General features: G+C 42.3%; 4 protein-coding genes across 7 annotated transcripts; 2 read left to right on the forward strand and 2 right to left on the reverse strand.

Annotated features, from left to right (window-relative positions):
• Window positions 1-94: 94 nt before the first annotated feature.
• Window positions 95-19,091, reverse strand: Pka-R1 (protein kinase, cAMP-dependent, regulatory subunit type 1). 4 transcript variants are annotated; one of them, XM_017149988.3, is made up of 5 exons: window positions 18,437-19,091; window positions 2,467-2,826; window positions 1,875-2,249; window positions 1,663-1,799; window positions 95-1,256 (listed from the first exon to the last, which is right to left on the reverse strand). In XM_017149988.3, exons 1-5 carry the CDS (start codon window positions 18,608-18,610, stop codon window positions 1,172-1,174), a joined length of 1,131 nt encoding a protein of 376 aa, XP_017005477.1. In that variant the 5' UTR covers window positions 18,611-19,091; the 3' UTR covers window positions 95-1,171. The 4 variants fall into 4 exon arrangements, with proteins under 4 accessions (XP_017005477.1, XP_017005476.1, XP_017005479.1 ...); XM_017149987.3 differs by having other exon boundaries at window positions 1,663-1,802; XM_017149990.3 differs by lacking the exon at window positions 18,437-19,091 and adding an exon at window positions 8,527-8,659 and having other exon boundaries at window positions 1,663-1,802.
• Window positions 16,365-17,714, forward strand: Mst77F (Male-specific transcript 77F). Its single transcript, XM_017149991.3, has 2 exons — window positions 16,365-16,986; window positions 17,086-17,714. Exons 1-2 carry the CDS (start codon window positions 16,531-16,533, stop codon window positions 17,458-17,460), a joined length of 831 nt encoding a protein of 276 aa, XP_017005480.2. The 5' UTR covers window positions 16,365-16,530; the 3' UTR covers window positions 17,461-17,714.
• A 43-nt stretch (window positions 19,092-19,134) lies between the features above and the next one.
• Window positions 19,135-21,834, forward strand: LOC108063069 (uncharacterized). The gene is made up of 2 exons (XM_017150011.3): window positions 19,135-19,337; window positions 19,437-21,834. The coding sequence occupies exon 2, from the start codon at window positions 19,442-19,444 to the stop codon at window positions 21,683-21,685; it is 2,244 nt and encodes a 747-aa protein (XP_017005500.2). The 5' UTR covers window positions 19,135-19,337; window positions 19,437-19,441; the 3' UTR covers window positions 21,686-21,834.
• A 277-nt stretch (window positions 21,835-22,111) lies between these two features.
• Window positions 22,112-26,356, reverse strand: HIPP1 (HP1 and insulator partner protein 1). Its single transcript, XM_017150010.3, has 6 exons — window positions 25,093-26,356; window positions 24,536-25,035; window positions 23,803-24,470; window positions 23,089-23,299; window positions 22,884-23,030; window positions 22,112-22,826 (listed from the first exon to the last, which is right to left on the reverse strand). Exons 1-6 carry the CDS (start codon window positions 26,222-26,224, stop codon window positions 22,674-22,676), a joined length of 2,811 nt encoding a protein of 936 aa, XP_017005499.2. The 5' UTR covers window positions 26,225-26,356; the 3' UTR covers window positions 22,112-22,673.
• Window positions 26,357-26,652: the final 296 nt, after the last annotated feature.

The raw sequence follows: 26,652 nt of genomic DNA on the forward strand, positions 1-26,652 counted from the left end.
TAAATTATTAAAAATAAGTGTTTAACAAACTGAATCAAAATATATAAAATACAAAAATTTACAAATGGAATTTTTCTCATTTAAATTTTCTAAAAAAAAAAAATACATACAAATTCAAAAACTGGAATACCCCTTTGTATAACAGTTCAAACCAGGCATTCGCTGTGCTCAAGCTTAAATTAGTTATTAAAGAAATCATAAAACTAGGTTAAGATTACGAAACACCGTTCGATGAAGAAACAAGAAACATGTAGAAAAATCATGAATACTTCCATGATTTTAATATTTAATTAAATAGTTTCTGACTCGCTGACTTCATGTGCTACGCGTTTACGTTTAAATATAATTTACTAAAATTAAAATTAAAATGGTTAATTAATTGCTGCCGTTGTGTTTTTGTTCTAGACACAAAATAACGAATCATACAAGCGAAATACAATTTTTCATTCCTTTCCTATCTTTTTCCATGACTTCATGCCTCGTATGAGCGTGTGTGAGTTGTTCGTGTGTCTGTGTTTTGTGCCAGTGTGTGTTGCCTTTTTTGTATGATTTTATTTATTACACATATATTCATCTTCTTTATTTTTGTTTTTTTGTTTGTTAAAAAACATTCAGATGTCTGTTGGATATTTAATGAAACGTTTTTGGGGGAGGCAGCATGTTCCATAAGTTATACAAATAGGTTTGTGTCTTCCGAAATGAGCCGAAGAACTTGAGAGAAGTTGAGTGAAATATATAGATAAAGCCTGGGGAAAACCATCTCCGAAATCGGGGGTTGCGGGGTGGGGAACATGCCGCCGCAACCTTTGCACAGAGACACACACATAACACAATTATGTAACTTCAGCACAACATACAGAATCAGATAATTAACATTTTTTTTGGCCCGCAGCCCCCACGCATTCTCAATCTTTGGATCGAGAATCGCGAACTCCTTGGCTTTGTGGCAATTAACTTTACACACTTATATAGTTTTCGGTTTCTTGTTTATGCTGCTGAGCGTTTGTTTTTTGCTTTTTCTATCCACCTATTTCTCATCGCCTTCATGTTGTTCTTGACGTTCGCTGCGTTGTTGTTTTGTTTGTTGTTTGTCGGTTGTTGTTGTTGATGTTGTTGTTTTTCTGCTGCTCTTCTGCTCTCTGTTGTAGTGGTTGTTGTCGTTGTTGCTGACTTAAACGGACAACGAGACGAAACTGTTATACTGCGTAATGTTGCGTTTGAGTATGTCGGCGCAGGGTCCCAAAACTCGTTCGAATCTGTGATAAAAAAGGGTTTTATTATTAATATAACAGTTTGGGAATTGTGTTAAAACTTATATGGTCAAACCTAACAGATTTCTAAAACGTTGTATTTTGTTTGGTTATAATTAATACAATTTAAATTGAATATTTTAAGTTTAGAGTGATATTTATCATCATATATATTATTACTATGTTTCTATTGCTTCAAAAGGCAATAAATTGTATTTAATAGGAACCTAATTAAGATGTATTTTTGTTTTGTTTCAAAATGCCAATAGATTTTAAAGTTTATAGACCTAAATAAAATACAACCTCATAAACATACATAGTTGTCAAGGGCTAGCAACCAATTTTTTCTTAAGTTAGGTAAGCCATAAAAATCTGAACCTTTTAATTTTCCTCAGCTGACTCCACTACTCACCTCGCCCGGTCCAGTTTGACGCACTTGAGCGGCCCGCGGGCCACGACGGTCGCCGCCCTTGGTCGATCCAAAAGCAGAGCAATCTCGCCAAAGTAATCACTGCTACCCAGACGGCCCACTTCGGCGGGTTCCTCGCCCTGCTGATTAGATAAGATAGATTTCATTATTGTGGATCTCTGCAGGTGAGACAGATTAGAATCTCGGTCACTCACCTCCGAACGCTGCTGCAGCACCACCGCACAGCCCTCGAGGATAATGTAGAAATCATCGCCGGCGGCTCCCTGCTTGACAATCGTTTCGCCATCATCGAAGGAGCACGTCTCCAGCGAATCGGCCACTGTCAGCCGCTCCCATTTGTCCAGACTCTCCAGAATGGAGACGCGCGACAAGAACTCCTCGTACATCTTGCGCTTGCGAATGGTCGAGCCCATCAGGATGCGGCGGTAGGAATCGCGGTCGATGCCCCACAGCTTCACATCGGTCTTGGCCCGCACGGTGGCGGCGCGTGGAGTGCCATAGATGAGGGCCAGTTCGCCAAAGCTGCCGCCCTCGCTGATGGTGGTCACCAGTTCGGAGTTGACAAAGACCTAAAAGAGATTTAAATAGGTTATTAAAGATTCAAACACACGTAAAAGAGTTAAATAATAAATTTATCGATATTTTCGATATATTATTTCGACAATATCGATGTTTTCAATTGCAAAAAATATTCGATTTCGAAAAATATTATAATGTCGATATTTTTTTGGTCTTTTACAAGTTTACAAATTTGATTACCCTACAGAAACCCATTAATATACTCACATCGACCTCGCCCACATCGATTACGTAGAAATTATCGCCTTCGTCGCCCTGCTGGATGATATTTTCGCCGGCAATGTGATTCACGGGGAACATGGCATCGAATATATCGGATCGCTCGCTCTCGTCCAAATGGGCGAAGAGGACGTTCTTGGCGATCGCCTTGGACAGGGCATTCATTGTCTTGTAGTCCTTGGGCACCACCTTCTTCACATAGTTGGCGGCATCTTCCTCGGTGACGGGCTCCGCGGAGATTCCGCCACGCCGGCGAACCGGTGGAGCTGCTGTCTGTGGCATCGGGCTGAGATCTTCGCAGTCGTCGGGGCTGATTACCTGCCTACTGGCATCCAGTTTGACTTGTTCCTGCCAAAGATAAAGATAAAAATAACAATATCATGAGTATTTTGGGTTTGTTTAATGGCACACAAATCGCGGTTCATTATCACTTTATTCAATATCTCGCGAGAGAAAACATATGCATAATTTATAGACCAAGTAAAGACAGATTAACATGTAATATATATGTAACAAATATTCTATAAATAGTTGAACCCTGTTGCCAAATATCAAAGCTTAACACTTCCCCTCAATCAACAAATATTGCTCTCACTTTTTGAAATTTCGGAGGGGGAAATGATATGATTAAACTGCTGCAGGAGTCAACTTTCAAAGTGCGTTGGCGTTTTGACTAAAAGCCAGATAAATGTGCGTCACTCTCAATGGGCCTCTGGGAACTGCAACCAGTGGTTGCTTTGTGCAGCACGAGATGCGCCGCACCCGGGAAAGCTCTTCCCGCCCACATCCGCAACTCATAAGCTCCATATTACCGCTTCGGAAATCAAAAGAGAAGCCAAAAGCGGGAAGCCAAAGAGCTTTACATCCTGACTTTTGTTGCGCATTCCGGTTGCCCCGGAGTCCCTATGCAAATCAAATCCCGAGGTGCCCGTACTCCCACCCAAAAGCTGCAATGTCCAGCTGTCCAATTGCAGTCCGTTTCCCACTGTGACGTCAAACCACTCGAGCAGAAATGGCCAGCTGCTGTCCCAAGATGCTGATTAAGTTGCATTAAATTGTCACTCGCTGGCAGTTATGGCTGCAATTGAAATGCGTTAGGATCAGTGTCCTATAAATAGGCTGGGATGGTCCACTTTAATGGTTTCTCGAAGGCAGACAGCATTTTGGGTTGCCAAAACGGACATTATCTGGATTAAATACGATGTTAAAGATCATAACTAATTGCTGTAATGCTTTGGGAATTTTAAAATGAATTAAATTATTAGTCTGTTGAGTTGCATAACATTTTACTATTCCAATAATAACTCACAAAATTATTTTAAAAATTGTTTCCAAACAGCTAAAGCATCAACAAAAAATGATTTTCCTCCTAAACATATTTCAATCAAAAAACCAAAATGCTTTCCAAGTCATATCGAAGTGTTTGCATTTAATATAAAAATAATTGCACTTGATTTGATTCCCCCACCCAGCCGACCGCAACCTCTTGAACGCAATTATTTTACCAGCCAGCCATAAACATCATTGTGGCCCGCCAAGAACTTCAAATGAACGACGTCGCTCATTAATTTTTATTGTCTAAACATTTCGTGTATTATACCAAACCAAAAATCGCATGAAGTACGCAGGAATAGTGTAAACAAAAAGCGGTGGGCAAAAGCAAAATAAAAACAGAAAACCGCAATTAATAGGTGAGCTAAGCAATTTGCCAGCCGATCATGGATTGTTCATCGACGATAACGAACTACTCAATGAATTCCCCCAGCCGAATGTCGCCTCCACCAATTGACGGAGCTCTTGGGTGGCTGCCAGTCAGCTGAAGGAACCTGAAGTCAGGCAGTCAGGTGTCAAAACAGAAGATAAACGAGTGCTGCCGCCCAAAAATATCAACGTTTGGCATACAAATGTCTGTTAATTAAGCAGAGATAAAGTCGAGCTTATTACCTCAGCAACTAAAATGATAAATTTAATAGAATTCAACATCTTAAAATTTCCAAAATATGTTAAAAATAAATTAGTTTAAGTTTGTGGTATAAAATAAGAAGAATTAGACAATCTATTATTGGATTATTCACTTTATGGGAAGTTCGCTGGGAGATCAGTGAATATATTTTTTATTATATTTGTTTTTTTTTATTATTTATTTTTTTTTATTATTTATTTTTTTTTAATAATACAAATAACTACTTAAGTGATTCCAAACAATCGGACTATAAAATAGCAAATATACTGCAAAACTTTGATGAATAATTTCCAAAGCCCCAAGTTCAGAGCTGCCAAGTATGTAAATTGCATACTCTACTCTATCATGCAGTCAGCTTACTGGGTGGCAGTATCAAAACATTCCCGATTCCCCCCCTTTTTGCAATTGCAAAACTTTGCAACTTTGTTTACGACCATTTAGCCAGGGACAGCGCCCAGAACCGAGAGCCCAGAAACGAGAACCGAGAACGGAGAACCCAGAACCCGGCACTTTGAGAGGCGCGTGTGCCTGGCGATGTGACCGTGACCTTTGTGCAGACGCGGAGTCGGCGCCCAGTCGACTTATAGCCCTGGCCCTGGCCATGGACATGGCCATGAAGCACCCAACAACCAACACAGCCCAGCCCAACCCATCGCAACCACCACCCACCCACTCTCATCACCCTTTGACCCTCTGCGATATTCCTCGCGATTTTCCCGGGCGACGTTCAGCTTTTGGCAACGTTCCCTGTGACATATTAAACGGAAATCGATTTCGGATTGTAAATTGAATCCAATCCCCGCCCGGATGGGCTGACTTTGCGGTCTGGCCCCGCCTGATTGGATGGGTGTTCATTTTCCACGTACATGGGCCCTGACTTTAAAGTGGAGTCTTGTCACCAGTCACCCGCCTTATCAACGGGGTTCGCTAATAAAACGGCAAATAACATTTATGGGAATCATGACAAATGCAGGTTTTGATTAGGTGACGACAATTGGTGGGAAAAGGTGGGTGCGACATGTGCAAAGGGTGGGCCAAGATGCGGTGACGGCAAGGTAATGAAGCCTAATTACCCGGCATTTTCATCTATTACGAAATCAATTATGTTTAATAACCTTGTATGGCTGCCCGCAGAGCTATTAACATGTAAGTTGTTGAAGGATTTTATATCTTAAAAAAACTTTAAATATTTTAATTTTTAAGATTTTAAAATATATTTCCCATTTTCGTAAAGGTTCTTTCTTTTCTCCAGTTAAAGTGTTCTTTAAGCAAAAATACCTGAGAATGTCTTAAATTTTGAAAGTAGATCTAGGAAATTACTTTTGAAATATTTTCAAAATAGAAAACAAACACAGTAACTGGAGACCCTTCATTCAAGTTCAAATTTCAGATTGCCTTGCTGAGGCCAACAAACAATCAGTTTGTATAATACTTTCGTAAGAGACACAACTATTTCTAAATAAAAAAAACTGTTGAAAAAAACCTCATAAAATTCAAAACAAATTTCATATTTATTTTGTACTTTCCGTAAACCAAATTGGCAGTGAAAAATTCGTGTTTCGAATATAGTTTTTCCCGAAGATAGATAGGTAAGTGATATACAAATAATAAATATTAAGCAGCCTTCTCAAAAACTGTGGACAGTGATTAGAAAATGGAATCGAAAGCAAGTGTTCCCAAGGACTATTTATTCGGTGGCGCCAACCCCGTCGGCGGTAGCGATAATGTTTGTCACAAAAGGAGGGAATCCAAGTGTGGCAAACCGATGAAAAGTTGCTCCAAGCCGAGGGCCAGGTGCTCGAAGCCCAGGAGGAGTTGCGCCAAACCCAAGGCGAAGTGCGCCCGAGCCAAACCAGCTTGTCCCAGGCCCAGGAAAAGGATGGAGTGCTCCAAGCCCAGGGCGAGATGCGCCAAGCCTAAGCCAAGGTGCCCCATGCCAAAGTGTTCCAAGCCAAAGCCATCGAGTCCGAAGCAAACGTGTCCTATGTAATCGTAGGACCCCTAAAACCTATATATTTCGGGCACATTTTTAGGACCAGAGATCAGACCAAAAATGTATCAAAAATGCTTGTTGGCAGTACCAGAATCAAAGAAGTTGGAAAACCTCCAGGAAACCAAGATATCGAAAAAACGGTTACGAAAGCCCATAAATTCCCCACCAAGATGCTTTCACAGAACCGAGGAATATGGTTAATGCCTGGAAGGCCCAACTTCAGATTCCTTATGCCATCTACAAGCGATATGTTTTCTCGGAAAATAAACTTGTATATCAACAATGTATTTGGTTTTGACAACAATAACTGAGAAATTTCCTTGTTTAGGATCCCTAAATTACTTTCCCTTTATTCATGAAAATATTTTATTTTTTGTTTTTCAATTGAAAACAGTTACCAAACTGCATAAAGGTTTAAAGTTTTTTTTTCTCTAATAGCTGGATTTTGTCGGGAGGTAACAAGAGAAAGTGAGTTACAACGGCGACAATAAAACCCTGATGAGGCGACAAATGGATCCGGACGCGTACAGCATATAGTATATTGGACATGGCGGCATTGTTGCATCCAATGAGCATGAATAAAAACCAGCGGAGGCGTCGACTTCTGTGGGGGACAAGTCCGCAGAGGAGGAGAAAAAAAGCAAAAGCGAATGCACACAATTGTGCAACAGAATACTAAATATTTACCTCTATGAGGGTGTTTTTTTTACTCTTTTTGTAATATTCTGTTTTTGTTATTTTCCGTTTGTGCTGATGAATGAGCGCTTATTGAATAGACGTACAAACTAGACTTATGGTCTACAAACTATGACAGCCACTAACAGACTCATTTATTTATGGCAAACCTTAGACATGTTTCTCCTGTGTTGGTGCTTGTGTGAGTGTGTTGGTGTGTGTATCTGTGTGTGAGTTTTGGTTCTTTAGTTATCCGTGTGTTGGTGCCTTGTGCTACTTATGTGCAACAAATTGTGAAAACGCTTCGCTTCTAATATGGACACAGAAAAACAAACAACAAACAGCAGTAGTTGTAGTAGTAGTTAATGAAAAACGCGCGACGTGGGATTTCTGTAGAATATCTCTAAGATTTTCACTCTCGGATTTGTAATAACGATGCTTTGCTGACAAGAAAGACAAAAGCGAAAAAAAAAACAAGAGCGGACAGAAATATATTATAAAAATATTACGTATACGCGGCGTGGACAGGCGAGCAAAAACAGCCGCCAGCAGCAATGACAAATCCAATGTCAAAGTTTGATAAAAATAAATATTCATAAATGCTGCGAACAGCTCTGAAACAATTTTCTTTAAATTGGAAATACTTTTGGGTAGCCAAAAAACGGACTTTCGAATAAGTAAGCCACTTAAAAAGTTGGGGAATGGAAGGGCTACGAAAGAAACTAATGGGGCCCCACTGCGTATGATCGATATTTCAGCGGATGGCTGAATAAAATATGTTGAAAAATTCTAGGAACAGCTCTGTAATAAAAAACTTTAAAATTTAAACCACACAAAAAGCTATTTAAGTGGTTTTAAAAAAAGGAAATCACTTTAAAGACAAACTAAATGAAAATGTGTCCCCACTGCGTATGATTAATATTTTGGTTTTTTAACAAGAAATAAAAATAAGCTTTTTTGAAAATGTATTTTTTTTAAATCCGAATTTTAGAAGATTAAATTAAATTTTTTAATATTTTAAAATCGTGAATTCAAAGGTCCAAGTAAATTAAAGACTGTTCTCCACTGCGTATGATTAATTTTTACGCCATTTAGGCTATTAAAAGAAATCGCAGCAAATTTAATTGGCATAAATGAGCGGCAACGGCTATGAAATATAAAATTATATAAAAAAGAAATCCTAAAAATATATTTATGAGATCGTGCGTCACTAGACCCCCGCATTATACACATAAATATTTGATTTATTTTTCCCGCTAGTGTCCAATTTAATTTTGTTCACTTGGCTCCTTCGCTTTCTGCTGTTTTTCCTGCCATTTATAATTGCTTAATTAATCCAATTGCCAAGGAACACACAGTGTTCTTGTTCTTCTAGTTCATATGGTTCTTGTTTTTTTTTTTTTCTGTGTTTGTCTACCCGCTGTTTCCGTTTTAATTATTTAGTTGTTATAAGCTGTTGTTATTGTTGCTGCAGTAGTCGCGACTTTCGATTCAGCGATTGTCTTTTTTCGCGTATTTACAAAACGGAGGCGCGACACAAACTGAAAACTCAATTCGAAATTCGCGTTCAACTTGCGACAATCGACGTCAGCGTCGCAGTAAACGCAGGCAGAGGCGCTGCGCCGACGTCGGCCGAGGCAGCGACGGCGGCTTCATCTTTCCACACTAGTTGCCCTCACATGAGTGTGTGAGAGTGTGGCTGCGTGTGTCTATGTGTGGCTGGGGGTGGTGGGCGAAACCGTTATGTGGTGTAGGGCGGATGAACTGCCGACCATTTTTGCGGTTTGTGGTAGGTTTTTAAGCGGCTAAAAGACTAACGATTTGCTGGACAGTAGCTCTAGTGTGTAATTACATAGGGAAAAAATGTATAAGCCTTTTTTATAATTTCGTTTCATATTTCAAAACAATTTGTTTTATATTTTCTATAAATAATGAAAATGATTTGACAAAAACCCAACAAAATAATCAATTTAAAAACAATTTTTTTGTAGGGAATAATTATACCCTTGCAGAGGGTATTATGATTTCAGTCAGAAGTTTGCAACGCAGTGAAGGAGACATTTCCGACCCCTTTCGTAAAAGTCGTATTGCAGGTAGTATATATGTCGGAACCAACCGGATCGGACAACTGTATCTTATAGCTCCCATAGGAAGGATCAAAAAAAAAAACGTAAAAAAAATCTAGCTCCGGTGTTTTTTTAAATTTTACCTTCTACTCTTGGGAATATTTTTTTTTATATTTTTCTGAATTTCGGTTTTTTTGTTTTTTAAATCGGATTACTATATCATATAGCTGCCATAGGAATGGTCGAAAAATTAAATGGAAATTAATGGGAAAAAAATTATTTCTTTGTTGGTTTTTATTACATTCCCTTCTACTCTGGGATATGACTATTTTGAAATATTTCCGAATTTCGATTTTAATTTTTAAAAGATCGAACTACTATATCATATAGCTGTGATAGAAACGATCGAAAAATTAATGTGAAATAATAAGAAATTTAACATTTTTGCGATTTGTAAATTAATAGAATGATCTGCAAGGGTATATAAGCTTCGGCTTGCCGAAGCTAGCTTCCTTTCTTGTTTTTTATTTACTTATATTGGAACAGCTTTCTGTGTTATTCTAATATTTGTTTTAAAATCCAAATATTAATACAAATAAATCCAAAAAATGAACCACAAATAATAAACTCTACCGAATTTTTCTCAATGTATAAATGGAGGTAAACGCAAAACACAATGTTGAAACAAGTAAAAATAAACAGGGAAAGAGGTAGGTGTAATGAGCAACAATAAGAGGATTAATTAAGACTGAATATGACATTGGAAAAATTCAAGGCCACTTAAACTTTAAATAAAATAAAATAAAAGATTTCAAATTAATGAAATGCACTGAAAAATAACACTTTTAAAGTAAATTAGATAATTAAATTTCAGCATTTAAAGACGAATACAAAAATATTCTTGAAAAGAAATGTGTTTTTTTTTTAAATATTAAATTTAAAATTTTAGTCTTTCCCAGTGCAGCCACAAAACGGCCAATCACAAGCGACATAAAAGAAAGTAAAAGTGGCCACAGGCTCACAAAAATATTAGAAAGAACATTCCCGCAAATAGGAATCATACACAGCAAATACAAACTACAAAAGAGCAGCTAATGGTCGCCACAAATTATGCGGCCAAGAGAGATAAATATTTGCTGAAATATGTAAGTAAAAGTGGGAGAATTCAAGGGGTTTCTCAGTCCCTCGTGCTTGGCAGTCTCGCAAAACAAATCAATTTGAGCGCCAGTGCCAAGAAGACGAGAAAAAATCGCGGAATGGAAAACGAAAAGAAATCCAAAGATTGTAGGCGGCTTTTAAGTATATATACAATTTATATATTTTTTTATTTGCCCAAGGCAGCGACGGAAACCAATTTGATTTGCTACGCTGGCGATTTATAGTTTCACGAGCCCATATAACAAACATGCAAATTCATTCGCACTACGTTTGATAAATTGTCAATAACAATTACATTAAAACAATTATGAGGCATCGGTAGATTTAATGCCCCGCAGCCACATGGCGTATACGCAACGTGCACAGATTTAGGCACTTGAAGCCATTGGATGCAATGCTCTCGTTAGCCCAAAGAGAGAAACTCAAGGTGGCCAAGAGGCGAAGGGCCCTCGATGTCGCCTAGTTGGGATTTACGCCGGTGTGGCAGTTGTTGGATTCTGAGGGGGTGGTTATGGGTGGGGTGGAGAACCTTGAGGCCAAGAAGGTGGCACGACAGGTTAAGTATGCCAATTTGTGCAGCGCCCGGAGGAGAAAAGCCTCTCAGGAGAGTCTAGTGCCGACTACAATTGGCTGCAGCGTCCCCAGAGTCCACTGGGAAAGCTGCTTTCCATTCTCATTTCGAGGCATTTCAAATTGCATCTCTCGGGTGAATCAGAAAAATATTTTCTTCTTCCTTGCTGCCTGTCGTGTAAATTAAAATGTCTATCAAAATGACAATTGCTTGGCATTTTGATATCCCATTGAGCTTTCTATTACTCTTTGGGGAATTCAAAATTCATCATTAGTAGTTGGTGACTCAGAGGACTGTAAAAATTAGATTTTTGAAGGCATTTCCGATTGCAAAAAAAAACTTTCTAAACACCTTCATTTAAAATTAAATTTTAAAGTTTTTCTTAATAAAATTTCTTTTTGATTTTCAGAATCTTTTTAATAAAATGTACCAGTAATTATATAGATAACAATGCTTTTCTGGGAAAATTAATTATAAATAATAGGGACCTTTTAAATTCCTTCCTTTCTCCTTTTCAGTTTTTCTTCCTGACGCGTTGGCAATTTAAATTCCTTTCGGGACACCAAGCAGAACTCATTAAATGTGGGCCAAGCCAAACATTGGCCATAACTTTCTATCGCCTCACACTTGAATTCACTTTGTCAACGGACAAAGTTTTCATGGAACAGAGAGATTCAGCATGTGAACAGGACGAACAGGATGCGGGAGGAACTTGGTGCACTAAAATGCGGAAAAGCTCGTTTCCTGTCGCCATTTTCCACCTCTTTTCCTCCTTTTCCCCACAGGTGTGTGTGTGTGTGTGACTGCGTTTTATAATCGAATTAATTAAAATTTTGCGCCCTACTTGACGCAAAAATTATCCTTCTCTTTCGCACTCGCGTGCGCTTTTCTCTCACTTTAAATTTTCCCACTTTATGGCTGAAAAGACCCGTATAAAATATAAAAACCGTGCTGCATCCGCTTTTCCATCGGCCCTCCGGCGCCTCGAAAGTTGGTTCAGCGAAATTTCCAATTCAGTGAACTTTTTGTTTTGCCACGCCCCCTGAAAATGCTCCTCTTTCTCCTTTTTGAAACCATCAGTTATGCTGGACAAAAACCTTTTTGTCGGCCTGCATAAACATTATTTTTGGGGACACACAAAAGGCGTGCGTATATATATACCCCATAGATTTTGGGTTATCCAGCTGCCCATTTGATGGCCAGGCAATGTCCTGCGAAAAAGGACACGCCACAATCGTCGTCACAGCTGTCAGCAAACGAACAGCCATCCAGAAAATTGACAGCTGAATCCTTCAATATTACCCAATGACGTCAGCTGGACAAAAGGATTTACAGGTTTATTCGGCAAAAGGAAAATTTTTAATTTGGCAACTGTTGCGCTCCGTTTCGCAGCCTTTTTCTTTATTAGCCAAATTATTCATGGACACTCGGTGTCGGGGGAGCTGCGTTTATAAGCCGCTTAATGGATCGGCACACACACACAAAAGGTCGCCACATCCGGCAGATACGGATACGCATTTCGCCAGAAAACTTTTCCCCAAACACAATGGTCTTTTATACATTTCTCTGCGTATTATTTACATAAAAGTTTCGATTCCCGATAAATGGCGACCCCAACTCAAGCGTAAAATAAACGATAATTTATTTATGCGATACCAGAGCACCTGGAGGTGGAGAAGAAAAGGTTCCAGGAACGGTGATTGTATTACCTCCACGCTACTCAATTATTCACAAAGTTCGATGGCAGGACAAAAATAAGCAAAGCTTTTGTGCCAAATTGCAATATCCAGCGTATCAAGCATAATCCCCAGGGTATCCAATCATAAATCACTTTCTTCGGCTCCACTTAAAAATATCAGCGAAATTGCTTTCTTGCGATGCGAATGCATAAAAGGGAAATAATTCCTAATAAAAATAACAATATAATTCATGGGACAATTTTATCATCTGAATTGTTTACCAGTTAAGAGCCACTTAAAATTATAATGGCAAATGCTTTTGCGTCCTCGATGGGGGAAAACAGATAGAATTAGAGCATAAATTATATAATTTAATTTAATTTTGAGAATAATGTTGGTTATAAAAAATAATTTTAAAAACAGATAGAACTAAAGCAAAATTAAATCCTTTTTTTAGTTTTAAGTACAAGTTGTATTTTTTCCACATATAAAATTTGGAATGTGCGATATGATCAGAATTTATGGTATATGTCAAATGGCATGAATACCTATAACATTCATCGTTCTTAATTTATAAGATTCCTTTTATAAAGGTTTCCAAAAAAATTCAGTAGGTTGAGGTTCGATTCCAACTACGAAAAACCATTTAGGATATAAAACATAACGGCAATTTATATAAAATTAATATTGAGAAACGTTTTTGTTTGTAAAATGTAATTGTTGATCCTAAAAAGGATAATAATTTCGTGTGATTTAAGCAATAGGTTGAGAATGAAGTAAACAATTTTAGAGAGGCAGCATTCAATTAACCTAAGTAAGATCCATTCTACAGACATAAAAACCCGTACCAAACCAAATAAGTTACCCAGTTAACCGTACTTAATACTTGACAGTTTACCCACCATTTCACTAGTCTCGTCTGTTTTCCTTTTACTTCCGGTTTAGCACTCTTTTTCTGCCCTCTTTTTTGGCCAACAATTGATTGTTGTTTGTTTTTATATTTATTTTATGGCCTGGCTATTTGACGGACGGACAAAGTCGGCTGGCGACAAAGTATCCGGCGTAGTTCTTGGCACGATTCGGCTGTTAAACAGAAGCCGGCGAAAACAGCGCCGGACGGAGCGATGACAGCCGTAAAAACGGCATTAACACGGCCGTTAAACCGGACAATTCGACGATCGGAGCGCCGGAAATCGCGTGGCCATCAATCAGGCGAAAACAGGCCGCAAGAAGGTGAAATGGAAAATGGTAAATTGAGCAGTTAAACTTTCGCAAAACGAGAAGAAGGTACGACGATGGGCAGCTGACGGTGGCCAAAAAGTGACTGAGGCAGCCGAAAGGACGAAAGCAAACTCTCGGAGCCGCAGACACGGACACAAATACAATCTCGACGACGACAGGATGACCTTCACCAACACAACGCACAGCAAAGGAGAAAGGTTTCCTCTATAAGTGTAGGTGTATGTATAGATGTGTATATACGGATGGCCAAAAAGTAAAGTTTTTCGCACAGCAACCCACACACATACACAGCTGTGACGCAGCGGAAGGGAAAGCTTTCGCAGGAGAAAAGGACCAAAGTACCAAAAGGCAAAAGCAGTGGGAGTGCTTTGATTTCGCTGGCCTTCCCTTCGTGTTTCAAGTGCAAATTCGACATTAACTGGCAAAAAGCTACCTGAAAAATACCCTTTTTTTTGAGACTATCAGTATTGAAGTTAAGATAAATGGAAGCATCATGAAGTATATTTACTTTTGAAATAATAAATAACTTAGTTTTTTATTTCTTCATTGGATCTTAAAAGATAAAACTTATCACTTTTTAAAGGGCAATACATAAATACATCAATGTTTTTAAAAATAAAAACTTTTTATTTTATTCAGATTAAAGAAATGCAACTAAAACGTTAGAATAAGTAAATAGCCATTACTAATGAAAATTTTTGTCCAATCAGGTTTTTTTTTCATTTTTCTGCTCACAGGAAATGCCAATTTGTTAAATATTCTGACCGCCAAAAAAATTAAATTATAAATTATTCGAATCAATTATGACATTAAAAATTTAGAGACTTTATCAGGGTTCCGAAATAAAAATATAGCGTAGTTTTCGGCACCTAATCAAGGTTTACTCCAAATATTTTATAGGGAATTAAGTACTTCCACATTCATCACTACATTTTCGTCCTTGTTTTTATTTTTGCCAGAACTAACGACATCGTAACTTGCAGTAACAAACCGAATCAGCAAAACACACCAACGCGAAATGAAATCAAAGCTTTTCCCATGCGCACACTCCCACACTTTGAATAATTTCCGCCAAAAAGCTTTTACGCATTCCGAATTCGCAAGTCACTTTTTCCGCTTTTCCTACTTACTTCACGTTCTCGCTCTCGCTCTTGCTCACGTTCACGTTCCAGTTCCCGTTCCCGTTCACGTTCCAGTTCCCGTTCACGCTCACGTTCATTTTCACGTTCGCGGGCGATCGTGGAGAGATGCAATTGCAGGCTGCGATCGCTGATGGCATCCTCCTCGGGAATTGTGGTGCAGGATGTGCGGACATGCCGCATCCGATGCACTGCATCCAGGCTCAGGCGATGCTCGTGATCGTCGCGCAGCAGGGCATCGAACATGGCCACACCGCCGTCGATGCTGCTTTCGCGCAGGATGCGTCCACCGCGTCCACTGCAGTGGGGACTCTGCTGCTGGTTCTGCTGGTGCTGCTGGTGATGGTGGGCGGTTGTGACCACCCCCTCCGAAAACGAACGGATGCGCATGGCGCCGTTGGCATCGGTGGTCAGAGCCACCGAGCGGAAGCGATCGATGACCGCATCCTGGATGCTGTTCACACTCAACTGGTTTCCCATGGCGCGCGGGGGTCGAAAAATAATACGAGGACGCAGGATGCTTCTGCACGGCGACAGGACGCTAATCCAACTGACACCGAGTCCGGCATTCAACAGGCAACCTGCCCCAGAGAGCCACAACACACCCATACTCTCTCCCACAAAATCAAAGTCCAAAGTCCTTTCTCCAGAGAGAAAGGGGTGGAGGAGGAGCCTCCACAGGTGCGCTGTTCTATTTACATTGCAGCGTTGCAAGCTTTCGCTGCAACCTGCCTTCCAAAATAAACTTTAAAGCTTCCCCAGCAACAGAGAGAATGCAGTCCTCCCAACGAGTGGACGGCATTTCAAGCATTGGTGTTTCAAAAACAGCCTCAGGACGAGTTTTACTTAACTGTCCACTCAAAAATAGACCACAGGTTGTATTGATTTTCGTTTAAGCGGCAGCCAAATGGCCAAGCAAATGCCGCTTGTTGCTCTCGAGGGGTTGAAAACCTCGAAAGCGAACTCAATCACACATGATAAGTTAAACACCTTCTACCAGCACTTCTTATCTAGTCATAAAATATGTGAGGTTTAGAATAAATTACAAAATTCGACAATATTCTTGCTTTCTCTTGAGAATTTTTCGAACGTTTATATGATTATTATTAAATATTACGAAATATTATATATTATCCATTATTTTTTGTTATTAATCTAATTCTAGCGTTACAAAACGAGACTCATTAGTAATGAGTCATTACAAGTTACTATCCATTTTAACAGTTACCAAACCCTAGGTAATATTTATTTAATTACAATTGGTAAAAAGTATAGGATCATAGAGATCGGAAAAATAATTTAGTATTTCAAAGTAGTTTCAATACAGACAGGCAATCACAGTAGCTAAAGATCCTTAATTCAAATCCAAATTCCAGATTGTCGTGCTGATGCCCACATACAATCAGTTTGTATAAGACTTTCGTACGGTACACAAGTATTTGCTTATAAAAAAAGACCTGATCAAATTCTGTACAACCAGTTTCATACATAATTTTCTACATTCTTTTAAGAAATTGTTCTGTGCAAAATTCAAGTTTAGTTTAAAATACAAAGATTGCAAACAAAATGAGCAATTTGGAACCCCAGAAAAGTAAACCGGGTAGTAAAGGGGCGATGACACGGGAAACTTCGGGCGAAACTATAGGGGATGCTAAATCACTCAAGTCGGACGATTCCAACAAAACTGCCTTCGAGGCCTTATACGAACAATATATGGCTACACAGGGTACCGCTGCTAAATCGAAGTTTGAAAAGTTACTCCAGGAACTCGAGGAAAGCCAAAAAACCTCTGAAGAAACGATCAAAGATGACGATTCGCTCCAGTCGGACGATTCTATCAACTATCCGGGATACGAAGATATACTTGCTGCAGAAGGTACAGCGACAAATTCGGCCTACATCAACTTCCTGAGGGACTATAAGAAGCGATATGGTGCTTTTTATACGGACAAGCAGTTAGCGAAGGCAGCTATGGAGCGATGGGCCGAGATGTCCTTTCGCCATCGATGCCAGTACAGTGTGGTAAGTTAAAATAACTAAACGTATAAACGTAATTTACAACATTGCTTGGGACTCAAGAATTCGCGGGCTAAGACTGTTGCTAAATGCTCTCTCCCACAGGAGCCAGCTAAGCTCTTAAAACTAAAATACACCAATGAGGCCTCGAGCAGTGAGAGCAGCTTGGCTAGCCCTATGGATAGTGAAACGGGATTTACTGGCCCCACGGACTATTTCTTTGGTGGCGGCAACCCCGTCGGCGGAAGAGATAATGTTTGTGACAAAAGGAGGGAATCCAAGTGTGGCAAACCGATGAAAAGTTGCTCCAAGCCGAGGGCCAGGTGCTCGAAGCCCAGGAGGAGTTGCGCCAAACCCAAGGCCAAGTGCGCCCGAGCCAAACCAGCTTGTCCCAGGCCCAGGAAGAGGATGGAGTGCTCCAAGCCCAGGGCCAGGTGCGCCAAGCCCAGGGCGAGGCCAAAGAAAACCTGTCCCATGTAATCGTTGGTCCCCAAGTCACGCCCTCGTCCCCTAAACATTTTGGCCATTTAAAAGTCCAGAGATCAGACAAAAAATATTTTAAGAATGCTTGTTGGTATTGATGGAATCAAAGTTGGAAAACCTCCAGGAAACCAGGACATAGACGGGGTAACCTGGTTTTAATGCCCAGGAAGGCCCAACTAAAAGATTCTTTGAAACATGTACATCAAGCTGAATGTATTCTCGGCAAATAAAGGTGTATGTCTGATCAGAAATGTATTGTGTTGTTTATAGCAGGGACCGTAAATAACAGTTATTTGTGATTTTTATTTTAAAAAGACTACTGTTATTTTTTTTTTTTAAAACGTCAAAACTAACGTTCTTTTTACTCTTGTCCACAAAGTATATGCATTTCAACAAATCTAGAAAGCAAATTAACTGTTATTTGTTCATGTCTATAAAGTGCATAAAAACCAGTTAAATTGTTGATTAAAACTTGTACAAATCTTAGTAGGCCCTTTAAAATAAAAATCACAAATAACTGTTATTTACGGTCCCTGGTTTATAGGAGGGTTAAATAACTCCAAAATACATTTGGGGGGATACATAATGATTTTGGGGATATGTAGTAAATGGACCGATTTCAATAATAAACACAATAAAATAGGCGTGGCAGTGTGATAAATCTATTATAGTTTCCGTGATCTCTATCTTTATACGGACGGACAGATCGTCTAGAGATCCTAATCAAGAATATTTATATTTTCTTGGGTCGAAAACGCTTTCATTTTTCTGTTACAGATTTTTCTACGAATATATTATACCCTTTTAGTCAACGCGTAGTGGAGATTTGTTATTTAATTTCAAAGTATGTTTACTTTTGGTACCTAAAATACAAATTGAATCGTACAAGTTAATCATGTCTTAGTAAGTCTGAGTACTATCTTTTAATTCTGCAAAAGTTTATAACTAATAGGTTTCTTAATTAAGAACTCACCCTCTCGAGCTTCTGGAAGTACTGACGCAGGAACTGCACGGGATTCTCGGGTCTGCAGACGCACAGCTGGACGATGCAGTCCTTGAGGACCCGCTGGATCCCGTGGGTCTGGATGTAGTGCTCGCACTCCCGCAGGCTCTGCTCCTCCAGCGTTTTGGCCATCATGTAGGACATGTGTGTGGGTGTAGTTGATGTATTTACGAGATGTGGATGTGATGAAGAAAACTGCTCTGCACTACGCAAATCGTCTGTATGTATGTGTGCAGAGAAGCTAGGCGGAGTGCGTGTGTGGGTGTTGGTTGGTTAATGTTTCGCTGGCAAATCGGTGGAAACCAGAGATTAGTTATATCTCTATATGCCCGCGTTTCGACTACACCTGCTGCTTTATCGCCCCGTTCGCTTTGCACCGCTTTCGCAGCTTTTCTTTGCGTTTTTGGCACCGTTTTCCGTTCCGTTTTCGACACACACACAGTTTTCACTCTTTTTCACGCTTCTGGACCTTTTTGGCCTGTCCTGCTGATTAAAGCCCTTTGCCCCGCACTCCCCCGCAGCATGTGGATTGCTCGATGGCCCTCTGAAAGTCACTTAACCAGGTTTTCTTTATAAAAACTTAACTAATTTTCACGCACGTAGTTGTTGTTGTTGCATGTGGTGGTGGGCGTTTTGGCAACTATCGGTTGCACGCACTTATCGATAAGTTTCGTTTTAAAGTTAGCCAACACTGTTATCGATAACACCAGCACCGCTGCGAATGGCAATTGTGCACAAATTTAAATTTGCGGAAAGCTTTTTTGAAGGGTGTTTTCGTACTGGAATTAATTAATGTTTCGCCTAATCCAATAAAGACCGAAAAGCAGTAGCTATGTGGATGTTACAAGCATTACTGGGCCAATCAACGGAGGTGGGTTTACCAGGGGATTTCCCACTATTTTCGTACTATTTTCCGTTACCTTTTTTACCGACTGGAAAGTATTGATTTTTCCTCCTGGTTTCTTTGCAGCTAAAATGCTGCACACCGAATCCCTGCCCACCGCTGGCCACCAGGGCATCTATGCGCCACTAAGTCAGGCGATGAGCGATTCCGAGTCCGACGAGGAGATCGAGATCCACAACGCCGCCAATCTTCGCCAGAAATTGCAGCAGAAACTGCAGACCCATCAGAATCCGCAGCAGAATCCTCAGCAGGAGCAGTCCCAACGGATACGCATTCCACCGAACACGCTGGCCCTGAAATCGCCACACACCCGAGCAGCACCCACCGCCACCAGGATTGTGACGCGTCACCCGGCCGCCAATCCTGGCCAGAAATTCCAACTGGAGGGCAGCACCTACGCCACCAACATGCAGAACACCTTCCGCTCCGTCATGTTGAGCAGCGACAATGGGGCAGTGGGCTCCGAGTTGTCCCAGTTCAACAGTGAATTCGACTCGAATGCGGATAATGTGGCCATTTTGGGTGGTAATCCAACTGGCGAGGATTTGCCGGGCAAAAGGACACCCATGTCGGTGGCCAGAAAAGGCTGCTTCATCGCCAGCCTGCTGCTCTGCTTCCTTGCCGTCGTCTCCTTTGTGTGGCTAGTGCCCTGCGGCAATCCCGATGGCACCGGATCCTGTCCAGCCGTCGGAGATCGGGTGAGGACCCACAACTGGTTCAATAACTACACCAAGGCGGAGCTCAAGGGCGGCGTCAATGTGGTGGGCGGTCTGCGGTCGTGGGAGAACAACCTGATCTTCATGTACCGCGGCGATGCCTTCTTTCCGGAATCCCGGCCAGGCAACGAGCGGCGCAACGGGATCATCTGCCTGATTGGCTCCTCGGGAGCGGTGGCCTGGTTTGTGGAGATGGTGGACGAACCGGTGGCCCTGGACTGCAGCCTCATCGACGTGGATGGCAATGGGAAGTCGGATTGCCTGGTCCTCGACGAACATGGCGAACTGGGGGCCATTAATCCGGTTTCCGGCGAGTGGCTGTGGTGGTTCAAGGAGCGTTCCGCCCGCAAGGTGGATGCCTATGACTTTCCCGTGATTCTACCCGATCTAGATGCCGATGGCGTGCTGGATCTGCTGCTGGTGACCAGTTTATCCCTGGAACAGCGCACCAAATCGCTGGCCCAGCTGAAGCACGAGTCCATGGCGCAACTGGAAGCCCGCAATGTGCTGCGCCTGCTGTCGGGCAGGCGGGGAGCTCCCATTGGCGATGGCTTCCGCATCCACGATTGCGACAGGCTCTGTAACCTAAAACTCGAGGCGGGCAACGTGAGCTTCACCTGCCAGCGGATAAACGGCACGGAGCAGCAGAGGTCCAAGAGTCTGGCGGAGATTTATGCCCTGATTACCAACAAATCCATTGTTGGCCAGCGGCTGGCCAGCTCGAAGATAGCGCAACACAGGAATCACGGCCAGCGACGCGAATTGGATGCCCAGAGGAACATCTACTCCTTGAGCGGTCGCGAACTGGTGGTGGAGAACCGTGGACGCTGTCCGGAGGATTGCAATGTCACCTTTGTCCTAACCGAAGTCCGCGAAGGCAGGCCGCATGTGGTGCAGAATTACAGCCAGAGTGGAATGTATGGAATGGCGCCCACCCAGTGGCACTTCAAGGACACCAAGATGTCCGGCTTTGTGATGAAGTTCTGGAAGTGGCATGGCCTGGTTAAGCCATCTAAACAGTCCTCTTCCTCCTCCGCCAGCAGCAATAATAATGTGCAGAAAAGTGCCAGCAACAATCACACGAAGAACATGAATGCCATCAAGGATAAGGAGAAGGCTCAGAAGAAACAGCAACATCAAAGGCTGCGGAGGAGCACGAAGGCAGCGGAGGATCACCAGGAGTTCGATGTCTTCAGGCACGTTAAGCAAAAGAGGGAATCCTTTGGGTTGCCCTTCAAAAACCAGACCAAATCCGGGGGAATCTCCACCGGCAGCTACAAAATGAACATGATCACGGAGAGCGTGCTGCTAGTAAAATTCGTGGGCGCAGATACCCGCATCGAGAACACCTCGCAGAGCAACATCATCCAGTTCTGCCGGCACGAACGCAAGGAGATGGTCTGCCAGCCGGATCTGAACAACCAGGATCACTCGATGCTCATCGCCGATCTGGACCAGGATGGTTCCCAGGAGCTGGTCACCTACATGTCCACCTTCGTGCATCCCGAGGATCAGCCGCTCGGCGAGTGGAAGCTGCTGACCTACGTGCGACTGTTGCGCCTCCAGGCGGAGCTGGAAACGGTGGAGCCTCGCAAATAGGCAGGATAAATCTGAAGAGGATTATAGTGCATTTAGCCAGCCGGAAGTGAGCTGTCAGACCCGAGTAGCAGTTTAATCTAGTTGCATGCATTACATTGTACATTATTAGAAACCTTTTCTAGACTCCCATAATAAATCAGTAAACAAATATATATATTGAACATTTTCTTTCATATTACACACATTATATTGCATAGGGAATCATTAATTCATTCATTAATTGGTAAAAAATAAACGATAGAGTAATTTAATATAATATGAAACCAAAAGAGCCCAAGGAAATGCTTTAAAATTAAAAACATGTCGCAAAGGGTGATATTTTTGGGGATTTATTGAGGATTCGTTAACTTTTTCAACAGTTTTTCAATAGAAACATTAATAGAAACCTTTTCTAGACTCCCATAATAAATCAGTAAACAAATGGAATTCTTAGTTTATCTTTTATTTATATTCAACAGTTACTTTCATATTACACACATTATATTGCATGGGGAATTGTATAGTTCATGAATTGGTAAAAATTAAATGATCGAGTAATTTAATATGATATGAAACCAAAAATCAAGTATTTAAGAGCCCAAGGAAATGCTTTAAAGGGTGATGTTTTTGGGGATTTATTCAGTATTCGTAAACTTTCATCAACAGTCGTAAACTTTTCTTTGTTTGAGAACACTAATTCCCGATCAAAGCACGTTTATTGAAACGTCCTTAATTTTGAACTATAACATAAAAGGATCTAACTTTCCCTTCGTTTTAAATTTTTCATAAAATTTACACTGCGTTTAAACTTTACATGGGGATACAGAATATTACACATGTGTTTTGTCGGTAGGTGTAAAAAAATTCTTAGGGCGATAGTCTAATAGTCCAGAATAAAACTCCTACAGGGACTGAACTAAATGTATGATTTTAATTGTTAAATGTTTTATATGTATCTGAATTGATCTACCATTGCATATATGGTATACAATAACTCTTAGTCTATGCTCTAGAAATCAACGTCGCTAAGGTAGCTTTTGAAATTAGCCACGCAACTGGCCGTCAGCCACTGCTCCGAAATAGCCTTCAGTTCCTCATCCAGACGCGGAAAACTAGCGGCATTGGTGGCCGAGTGATTGAGTCTTTTCAGCGTGCGATACATCTGCGGGATATATGATATTAGTATTATAATATTAAGTATGGTTATGGTTAAGCTTACCTCCGCGGAGCTTGTGGATATTTGTTTGGCAATGGCCAGAGCCTCCTGGTTGACGTTGCGGGGCTTGCAGATCTTGTCAACGAAACTGTGCGGTCCCAAAAGTTCCGGTGCAAACAGTCTTTCACCCAACAGAAACAAGCGCGAGTGCTGAGGGAAAAAAGTAGCTTTAGAAAACTAAACTTCAAAGAAATTTCTAGATACTTACCACTTGACTGGACACCTTTTCGTGGCCATGCCACAGAGCATAGCCCTCGGGCAGCTGGCCCAACTTGGCATAGTTTGTCTCAAAGCAGCAATCATCAGCGGCCACCACGTAGTCAGCGAAGGGCAGCTGCATAACGCCCAGATTAATCAGGCTGCCAACGATGCCCGCCACCAAGGGCTTGGGAAATGTGGCCAAAGTGCGCAGATAGGTTCTAAAAAGTACATGTTTGCATTAATAACAGTTTGATCTGTACATAAACGGGTTCGAAAAATAACACACTCTGTAAAAAACTTGTGTTATTAACATGTTAAATGTCAAAGTGTTAAAAAATAGTAGCTTACATATGTTAGAAATTTAAATAACACACGCAGTTTATTTGTGTTATTTACACGACGTTTGTTTTACACAACTTGTTTTTAACGCAATGAGTTTTTGACATTAAAACGTCAAAAATATATGTTGAACTGAAAAATTCAGGGTTTTCTGTAGTTGCAAAAAAATTTATATGCTTTGAAACGGTTAAAAATAACAATTAAGTTATTAAATAACACGTCGTGTAAATAACACAAGTGAGCTGTGTGTGCTAACAATTGTTTTTCACATTTTTGTTTTTGACACACATGTCAAAAACTTTTCTCACACTGTACAATTTTACATGTTTTTAACATGTGTGTTAAATTCCAAACCCTATATAATATAGTTATTTCTACTCACTTCAGGGCTGTGGACAGTCGACTGGCGCTTTCCCGGCGCTTCTCCAGAGAACCCTGCACCAGTTCCTGGCAATCGATGCCCTGGCAAAATTGTGGGCCCTCCGTGGTCAACAGCACCGTGTTGAACTCACTTTTGCGTGCAATGTTGGCCAGCGTTTCGTTCAACTGCTCCAACACATGGCTGCTGTACGTGTGTCCGGCTTTACCGCGATGCGTGTGGATCACCAGATGAGCCACCTTGTTGACCTTGTGCAGGACCACCAGCTCGCCACCACCACTACTGTTCGCCTTCATATCGTTGGCCAGCGTTTGCGAGGAGGAGGACGAGGCGGCACCCTCGCCGCCCCTTTGGTTCGTCTTGTTGACGGGCTTCAGGAACTTGAAGGAAGGATCACTCGCCTCGGCTGCATCATCCGAGAGATTGGCCGCTCCGGGTTTATTGTCCAGCGAATTGCGGCTAACCGAGGCGTTGCTCGAATAGGAGCTGTTGGAGCGCCGACGCATGATCATGGACTCCTCGCTGGCGCGCTGCTTGTACACATAGTCCCAGGAGTCGGAGGCGCGTGGCTTGCTGGCGGATGAATTGGCGGTGGTCTTGGTGAAAACGGTATCAGCGGCAGTGGCCTTTTTGGGCGGCGTGGGTTCCACTGCAGCCCGAGGTTGCTGGTTCTATTGTATAGATAATAACACATATTAGATGGTAATTCTAGTTAGTTTCTAGTAGCAGTACTCACCCGGCCGGTTATGGTCATGGCTCGTTTGCGCATTAGCGGCTTGTTGGACACCTCACCGCCGCTCATCTCGCGCTGCTCGTGCTCCACGGCGTGAATCATGTTGGCCGCTCCCTCGTCGCCCATCAGGCGATCGATCTCCGAGACCTTTTTCTTTTTCTGTATTCCCCCATTGGCCAGAACGGCGTTTGGCGTCTGCGCGCGACGCTTGACGGGGGACGAACCCCGCTCGGTGGCTCCTCCAACTGGCGTTCCAGCTTTGGAGTTCCTTGCAGTTGGTGTGGCTGCCCGTTTCTTGGGTGCCACCTCCTTCTTAACCGTCGTTGTGTTGGGCGAAATGCTTTTGACAGTCGTTTTTGGTGCTGGTGGCGGTGCTGGAGAAGGTGCCTTCGTCGCTGCCGTTGCCTTCGTGCTGCTGGCGTACTGCGCAAAGGACTTTTTCGTCTCGGGAACATCGGGATCCCAGATAATCTTCCTCTTAATTACACGCATGCGTTTGAAGCCTGGAAATTTAGTTTGTTTAAAAGGGAGTTTACATATATTAGTTAATATTTTCATACCTGTAGTGGGCTCCTCGCTCTCCTTGGGCGGCGATGGCTTGGGCTTCTCCACTTGTGGATTTGTGGAGGCCGCCAGTTGCTTTTGGCTGACGGTCTTTAGCATTACCTTCACCCCGGTGATCTTGTTGTTGAGCAACATGGGCGACTTCACAGCGGGTTTAACCGGCGAGGTCGCCTTTTTCAGGGGCAAGGGAAGGGGTGGCTTTTTGGTGACCAGTTGAGCTGGCGGCAGGGTAATCACTTCCGTGACCACTGCAGTCGTGGGTGCGGGCTTGTCCTCCTCCGAGTCGTAGTCATCCCAATCGTCGTTTAATGAGCTGACAATGTCCACTGGCTTGACCACCGGCGGCGGCTCCTTGCGACGCGGCTTCGGCTTGAGCCCGGCCATCTGCTCCAGGGCCACGGCTCTGGCCTGTTCCGGTGAAAGTTTGTGTTTGGGGATAGAAGAACGCCGAGGTTCCTCCTCGGAGGGTGCAGATGGCTTGGATGCAGGCACCTTGGGACTGACTTTTCGCGTGGAAGCCTCCCCCTCGTCGTCGTCGATTTCCATGATCTCGAACTGCCCTTCGCCCTCGATGGTGACACCCACATCCGCTTCCCCCTCCACGCCGTCCAACTCCGAGAGAGCCTTCTCCAGGGCGCATTTCTCGGCGGGCTGCTCGTGACTAGTGTCTGTTCCCTTGAGCAGGGCTATCAGATCCACCTCTTCCAGGGGGGATTCGCTGACCTGGCCGTTGCCCGAGGGATCGTGGCCATCTTCGAGGAGTGGCGACTCGCCGCTCGCGTCCTCACCGCCCAGGCGTGCCTCCAGTCCGAGATTATCACTCGGGTGGCCGCCACTTGGAGTGGCGGAATCTGCTGCGGAATCTGCAGCCTCCGGGGGTCGAATGTGATGCAGCTTGGCTATCTCCTGCTCCAGCGAGCTCAGTTCGTCCAGGCCGGCCTCTAGCTCGTCGCCACCATTGAGATTTGCCAGCTCATCCTCCAAATCAGTGGGACCCGCACTTTTTGGTGGCGTTTCCAACGCCGCTGTTTTGGGTTCCGTGCCCTCAGATTGCTCAACTTTTCGGGGAGATTCCTCCGGTTGGACCGTCTCCGGCGTTTGAACCTTGGTCTCCGTCACCTGCTCCATGATTCCGCTGCCCACTGATGGCTTTCCGTTCAACAGCAGCTCCAATTCGGGGCTTTACGTGCGCGTTTCGATCGGATTAGTCTAATACAAAAAAAAGTGCACTTGCTGCAAAGCGGCCATTTTTTAGTGGTGCGCAGGTTGGGAGGAGTCTATCGATAGTTGGGAAACTATCGGTACGGGAGAACTAGCAACTGGGAAAATTTTAAATATATTCAAAAAATAATTTAAGTGGGTAAAATCAAATATTTTTGAGATTTAATAATTATTTTATTTTTAATTTTTGTTGGTAAAAAAAACGACAACTCACCATACAATACAAATATAATTTTTATTGCGGGACTAGACAAAATATTTATTTAATATTTATTTAAATATTTATAAAAACAGAGGAAAGCAGAAATTTCTGGGAAAAGTGTTATTTTCCAACA

This window comes from Drosophila takahashii, chromosome 3L (assembly GCF_030179915.1).
Source record: "Drosophila takahashii strain IR98-3 E-12201 chromosome 3L, DtakHiC1v2, whole genome shotgun sequence".
Lineage (NCBI taxonomy): Eukaryota > Metazoa > Arthropoda > Insecta > Diptera > Drosophilidae > Drosophila > Drosophila takahashii.

Bases quoted from the DNA above. Each gene is read 5' to 3' on its own strand.
- Pka-R1 (XM_017149987.3), bottom strand. From the start codon at position 18,610: ATGTCCTACATGATGGCCAAAACGCTGGAGGAGCAGAGCCTGCGGGAG. The intron at 2,827-18,436 runs GTGAGTTCTTAA...TATCTTTGGCAG, and splicing joins ACTTCCAGAAGCTCGAGAGG to GAACAAGTCAAACTGGATGC. The intron at 1,803-1,874 runs GTGAGTGACCGA...TTATCTAATCAG, and splicing joins TGCTGCAGCAGCGTTCGGAG to CAGGGCGAGGAACCCGCCGA.
- LOC108063069 (XM_017150011.3), top strand. From the start codon at position 19,442: ATGCTGCACACCGAATCCCTGCCCACCGCTGGCCACCAGGGCATCTAT.
- Mst77F (XM_017149991.3), top strand. From the start codon at position 16,531: ATGAGCAATTTGGAACCCCAGAAAAGTAAACCGGGTAGTAAAGGGGCG. The intron at 16,987-17,085 runs GTAAGTTAAAAT...TCTCTCCCACAG, and splicing joins ATCGATGCCAGTACAGTGTG to GAGCCAGCTAAGCTCTTAAA.
- HIPP1 (XM_017150010.3), bottom strand. From the start codon at position 26,224: ATGGAGCAGGTGACGGAGACCAAGGTTCAAACGCCGGAGACGGTCCAA. The intron at 24,471-24,535 runs GTGAGTACTGCT...TCTATACAATAG, and splicing joins CCATGACCATAACCGGCCGG to AACCAGCAACCTCGGGCTGC. The intron at 22,827-22,883 runs GTAAGCTTAACC...TATATCCCGCAG, and splicing joins TATCCACAAGCTCCGCGGAG to ATGTATCGCACGCTGAAAAG.